General features: G+C 44.5%; 1 protein-coding gene and 1 pseudogene across 1 annotated transcript; both read right to left on the bottom strand.

Moving 5' to 3' along the window:
• Window positions 1-4,732: 4,732 nt before the first annotated feature.
• On the bottom strand, window positions 4,733-5,431 carry LOC147439135 (uncharacterized; annotated as a pseudogene).
• Window positions 5,432-5,439: 8 nt separating this feature from the next.
• On the bottom strand, window positions 5,440-6,118 carry LOC147439134 (uncharacterized). The gene is made up of 2 exons (XM_086483973.1): window positions 5,499-6,118; window positions 5,440-5,449 (listed from the first exon to the last, which is right to left on the bottom strand). The coding sequence occupies exons 1-2, from the start codon at window positions 6,116-6,118 to the stop codon at window positions 5,440-5,442; spliced, it is 630 nt and encodes a 209-aa protein (XP_086340099.1).
• Between the last annotated feature and the right edge of the window lie 307 nt (window positions 6,119-6,425).

The raw sequence follows: 6,425 nt of genomic DNA, 5'->3' as shown, positions 1-6,425 counted from the left end.
GTCTATGGAGCTAACAATTGAAGAGAAAGATAAATTTTTACAAATGTTGATGGGATTTCCTTATCTTTTCATTGACAACTATGAAATAACCACAGGTATTACAATAGTGGAACATCATATTAAGCTAAAGGAAGGGGTAAAACAAGTTGTGCAAAAGCTACGACGGCTGGCGGTCATACAAGAAAAGGCACTCCTTGCCAAGGTAAGGAAGCTACTAGAGGCAGGGTTAGTCTATCCTGTGGATAACTCAGAGTGGATTTCACCCGTAGTAGTGACGCCCAAGAAGAATGGTAAGTGGAGGGTCTGTGTTGACTACAAACCACTAAATGTAGCTACGAAAAGAGACCACTTTCCTTTCCCTTTCTTGGATGAAATTTTGAATAAAGTGGCTAATTTTGAATGCCACACCATGTGCGATGGTTATTCCGGGTATTTTCAAATACAAAGCCTTGGAAGATCAACTAAAAACCACTTTCATTACGCCATGGGGTTGTTTTGCATACAGAGTTATGCCATTTGGTCTCACAAATGCACCTTCCACATTCCAAAGATATGTCACATATGTATTTCAACCATTCTTTGGAACATCCATAAGAGTATTCATTAATGATTTTTGTATATATAGCCCTTACATTTCACACTTAGAAAAGGTAACTGAGGGTTTGGCAAGGTTGCAAAGCCTCGGTGGGCAATTAAATGTACACAAGTGCCACATTGGGAAAAGTAGAGTCATTCTTTTAGGCCATGAAATTTCAGTGAAAGGTATCAACGCTGATCCAAGTAAGGTGTCCGCACTCATAGCCCTACCTTCACCAACAACCGCACGTCAAGTAGTCTCTTTTCTACAAAAGGTGAGATACTTGAGTAGATTCATACATCTACTATCACAACTTGTTCTACCATTGCAACAAGTCACTCAACGATCAACTTTCACATGGACGAGGAGAGCGAACATCACTACAACAAGGTAAAGGAGGTTTTAGCCACCCTACCAACTATCTCACCACCTAAGTGGGATGAAAAATTCTATGTCACCTCGAGTGTGGGTGATGACTCCTTGGGGGCTGTGCTACTCCAGAAGGATACAACAACATCTTTCATGAGGCCAGTCTACTTCTCCATTCGAATGATGACAGCAACAGAGAAAGGTTTCACCCATGTGGAACACCTAGTCCTAGCTCTTAGATTTGCAACTACAAAGTTTAGGTCATATTTGCTACCTAGGCAATTTGTGATTTTAACCATGGATGAGATGTTTCCCAATGTGGTACAACACATGGAGGTTTCTGCTAGGATCACTAAATGGCTAGTTCATCTGCAAGAGTTTGACTACACGGTACAGATAGAAATCACGACAAGGGCAAGCTTGGGGGGACTCATGACCTCCAAAACTTTGAGAAGAAGGTAAAGCAATCTAAAGGGGAAGGCGTTCAACCAATTTCAGAGCCATCGGTGGTAGAAAGAGCACACTCTCTCTACTTCGATGGAGCCTACAAGCAAGCATCCGATAAAGCAGCTGTCTGCAGGCATAATGGTCTTTGATGACAAAGGTATCAACATATTTTCGCTTGGCCATTTGTTAGAATCACATTCTAATAATGAAGCTGAGTATGCAGCACTAACCAAGGGGTTACAATGGTGCGCCTCGAAAGGGGTAAAGCGCCTTAACGTATTTGGGGATGCTCTACTTTTGGTGAGGCAAGTAAATGGAGTATGGACATGAAAGAATCCTAGCTTGAGGACTCACTTAAGCTGTGTAAAAACTTTGTTGGGTAAGTTTGAAGCAGTTCAACTACACCACATCCCAAGGGCTCAAAACAATGAAGCTAATGCCTTAGCAGGAAAAAGCATTAGGAAAAATATGAACCCTCTAGGGGCCCTTTGGGATTAAGGTTAATTAGAGGCCAGCCAATGAGAAGAGGGTGGTGGACACACTCTATGCCCTCAAAAATGTAGGGGGACAAAGTAGTCTTACACTTCTTAAATGGGCTCTTACCTAGTGAGAAGGTGGGGTGGAGGGGGGGGGGGGGGGGGGGGGGGGGGGGGGGGGTGGGTGGGCCATATGGAACCTCCAAGTTCCCTCCTTTTTTATCTGGTTTTGAAAAAATCCCAAAAATTTGAAAATTTTCAAAACTCAAATTTCATCTTCTGAAAACTCCCCTAAAACTATTTTATGGTCAAAAAAGCATTTTTTGATCTCAAAAAGTCAAAACGTGCATCCAAAAACCCTAAAATTCAAAATTTTTAAAAAAAATTTGAAAAATCTGTTTTTGCTATCCAGAGCTCCCCCAAAAGTAGTTATTAGGCAAAAAGTGATTTTCTCTCTCTAGAACCCCTTTTCCAACCCCTCCTTGGTTGCAACCATCACGCTCATCCTCTACTCCAACACTCTCTCTCTCTCTACACCATCTCCATTGCTGCAGCAAGGAAGCTCCTCTCTCCTCCCCTACCACCTTCCATTGCCACACCAAGCAAGGGTTATCCACCTTCTCCTCCCATTGCCACAAGGGTTAACCACCTTCTCATATCACTTTACCCACCTACATTGTAGCAACAAGCAACGTCCTTCTCCTCCTCCTAGTTTTCTTTGCTCAACCATGGCCAACTCTACTTCGCAAAGGCGGCCAAAGGATGAGATCACAGCAGTTGCATGCCACAACACTAGAGGTGTAGATGATGACTGGGTGCCACAAGAGTTCACCAAAGGTGCTTGGGTATACTTGCAACCATCTGCTATTGGCCCTCATCGTGTGCGGAATCGTGCAAACTTGGATCTTCATTGGAAAGGAAAGCTCCTTGGCTTCAAGAACCGCAAAGACAAGGGGACCGTAGCCATTGTGCAACATGTTTTCTCAATGTCAACCATGCACTTGCAACAACCACCTCGATTTCCAACACATTTTAAGTAAATGTTTTGAGAATACAAAGCTAGGTGTGAAATCACAGTGTAATGTTATTATGGATTCATACTTAACATTTGTCATGCATATATAGTCATATTTCCATCCACGTTGGTGGAGGAGCGGCCACTACATAGTCTCTCCGTGTTGTCGGGCGCAATATCGTCTCATGGATCAACACTGCGCCTCGGGGATTGTCACCACTACTCTATGCAGTATAGTGGATCTGTCTCACAACTAGCTTTACTAATTGTCGATACAGGGAGTATGGACCACGGATAGGCAGTCGGAGTTTCCGATGGGTTGTCAAGCCATGGAATCCTTTAAACTAGCACTTGCTACGACTCTCTAGTCAGCACGACGCTATTCCGTCTACAAGAGTCCCGGCACTAAACTAGGTCCTCTGGGCATCAACAATGCAAGGAAACATGCTAAAAGCAAGTCTAGACTATATCCCAACACTTTGGCATCACCTGTAGCACCTGGGTACCTGACACCAATACGCGTAATGATGTAGGGCGTAATGCTGTAAAAAATAAAAATGTTCCAAAATCACTCCTCAACACCCCACAAGGTCCCTAATGCCAATGGTATCACTAGAATGCACTTTTGGAAGCTAGAATGTCCTAGATCTGCAATTTACAAGCCGTGCACAAAAACGTAATGATGTTTGCAGGTCATGAAAAATGACGATTGATGACATCAGTGTAAAGCTCTTTGTGAGCGTGACCTCATGCATCAAAAATAAAATTAATTTGGACACTCCTACCTCAAGATATGAGCAAAATAGCAACACAGCCAAAAAGTGTCGTGATGTTTGCCTATACTTTTTTTTACATGCAACAACTTACATCAAAGTGTAGATCAAAGCATTAACATTGCACACACAAAACTTCATAGCAAAATACTTAGCACAAAGAGAGATATGGACCCACAAAGATATGCCTGTCAAGAGGCTTTTACCTCTTCTGCTCTCTTCACTTCATAGTCCCCCCAAAAAAACTCGTCCCTCCTTCCAAAATTCAACCCCTCTATGGGTCTCACATGTCTTACTGTGTACATATGTTACAAGCTGGAGGTATATGCCCGTGATGTGACGACAACACTCCCCCCCACTTAATCCATTGTTCGTCCTCGGACATGCTTTTTCTTTAGGTGCTTTGGGAATGTCGTCGGGCTGCTATAGCTCTTCGTATTTCTTCTTGTCTCTCTTTGTTTTCTGCTTCTCTGATCCGCTCATGCACTGGATTTGCATTATGTGCATCTTTGAATGCTACATACCTCAAAGCCAAGTTCTGGATGACTGGCTTGAACAAGTGTGTGTCCACCTCGAAGAATCCTGTGTGAAATAGCTCTTCGAATGTCATCATGTAAGAGCTAGGTAGGAACTGGCATCTGGCAAATAGTCCCATCATTTGGTGATGAGTTGGCTGCTTTGTCAAATCATATGCCAATCCCTCGTCGCCTTCTAAGAAAAGTTCCCATGTTGTGTCGTCAGGTAGGTCTTCTTTGAAGGTCTGGAAGATCTTGATAAAAAGACTAGCTGCCTTTGTAAGCATGACACATTCAAGATCTGGAACGCCCCTGAATTTGTGTTGTGTTCTCCTCCAGGCTCTGACAAAGTATGCATTCGTAGTGAATCCTGAGGGTCGTGGCAGTTCTGGGTAATTTAGCCAATTCGGATGTCTAGCCTTTGTCTGTTGAAACACTGTCCACACCCTTCGTCTGGCGACTGGGCAATAAGTTGGATTAATCCTTTGAGCCCTGGGTGCCCTATTGTATTCTATGGTAGACCCCATGTGCTGGGAGAACCATGTTAGCCGCCAATTCGGCTAATTCTTGAGAGGAGCAGCTCCTGACATTTCAGATGATGTGAGAGGTTCATATCCTCCTGTCTCTACCATAGTGCAAGAAGGCAACAATTCTTTTATCTGCATGGCATTGATGAGCCGAAGGAGAGGATAAGGTAGGGACGGTTGTATCATATTGTCAATGATCTGTTGTGCGTTTTTATACTGCTTCACCGCAACTGACACTACCTCATACTCCCACTTCTTGTATGCCTTGATAGTAGGCTCTTGCTCTTCTTCTACCTCCTGCCGCATAGTGCGGAGCAGTTCGTTGTCTTAGGTTTCCGCAGCCATTTCCCCACTGGGTTCTTTGGCCATCGGCTCTTCGATTTGTGTAGGTTCCTCTGTGTCCATTGCTTCAATCTGTTCCATTTCTGGCATCTCTTCAAAATTAGTTCTTGATGCTTGAGCTGTCGTGGCTGTCATTAGTTCTCTCTGTTCCTTGAGTTCCGCCACTTCTTTCTTGAGTGCTTCCAGCTCCCTGAGCATCTCTTGACCTTCGATACTCTGAGTTGGCTGCGCGGATGGTTGAGGAGCCAATAACGGCTGCATGAGAAGCTCATCAAGCTGAGCCTGCATCCACCTTTGCTTTTCCATAGCCACCTGATGCAGCTTTCTTATAATGGCCATTTGGTTTTCAATTTCTACGTTTCTGTCCTCGGCCACTTTCTTTGCTTCCATCGCTTCCTTTACTTGAGTCTGGAGGATATGGATCTGTCGCTTTAGTGCTTGGTTTTCTTCCTCCGACTTCTTTGCGTCTGCTCTGGCTTTGGCAAGTTCGTCTTGGACACTTCGTCTTCTTTCCTCCTCCTCTCTTTTTAATTGGCTTTGACTCTGCGACAATGCTACCATCTTATTGATTTCTCGGATCATGCGGTTTCTCCAATCTTCTATTTGTTCATCTCTGGCGAGCATTGGCAAGTCTGCTTCTCTCCTTCCTTCTTCTTGTGCCTCTTCTGCGATTTCTGGTCTTGGAGGACTTTGCTCGACAAGAGCCGGGCTTGGCTCGCTAACTTCTGCAGGTTGAGCTATTAATGGAGAAGATGGTTGTGAAGGAACCAAATCTTGTCTTGGTGAAGGAGGTGGAGTGTTGCCTGCTTCAAGATTTATCATGGATGTCCAGTCCTCCTTTGTAGAAATGTCCTCTAGCGGAATTTCTGGCTCCTCTGTGGATGCTCGTGGTACTTGGCGCTCTTCATAAGCTGCTCGAAGTTCTTCTTCTAGTTCCACTTCCATATGTTGTACCGTCTCAGAGTACTGCACGGTTTCCTCTTCTACAACAGCAGTTGTCTCTTCTTGTGGAGCTCCCTCTTCATCATGTCTTCTTGTCACTTGTTCTTCAGCTAATCTTCGTCCCAATCTACTCATGCGAGTCAAATGCTGTAGTTGCTCTTCATGCTTTTGTCTGTGGGGAGCAACTTGCCTTTGCCTCTTGGGTTGAGGTTCGGTTTGACGACTAATCTCCTCTATTACCCTTTGTTGCTCTTGTCTCGGATCGTGTCTCCTCTTTGTGCGGCGCTCAGGTTGTACTGTAGCTTCTTCTTCTTCCCTTTCTATTGGTTTGTGGAATGAAGTTGTGGCTGTGGCTGTGGCTGTGGCTGTGGCTGTGGCTGTGGCTGTGGCTGTGGCTGTGGCTTCTTCATCCTCAGACTCTTCTTCCTCTGCTTGGCCTGAC

This window comes from Adiantum capillus-veneris, chromosome 16 (genome assembly GCF_014529385.1).
Source record: "Adiantum capillus-veneris isolate H3 chromosome 16, ASM1452938v2, whole genome shotgun sequence".
NCBI lineage: Eukaryota > Viridiplantae > Streptophyta > Polypodiopsida > Polypodiales > Pteridaceae > Adiantum > Adiantum capillus-veneris.
The sequence above is the reverse complement of the archived record's forward strand: the minus strand, read 5'-3'. Positions and strand labels throughout refer to the sequence as shown.

What these genes read in the sequence shown, in the direction of transcription:
- LOC147439134 (XM_086483973.1), bottom strand. Translation starts at nt 6,118, where the DNA reads ATGAGTAGATTGGGACGAAGATTAGCTGAAGAACAAGTGACAAGAAGA.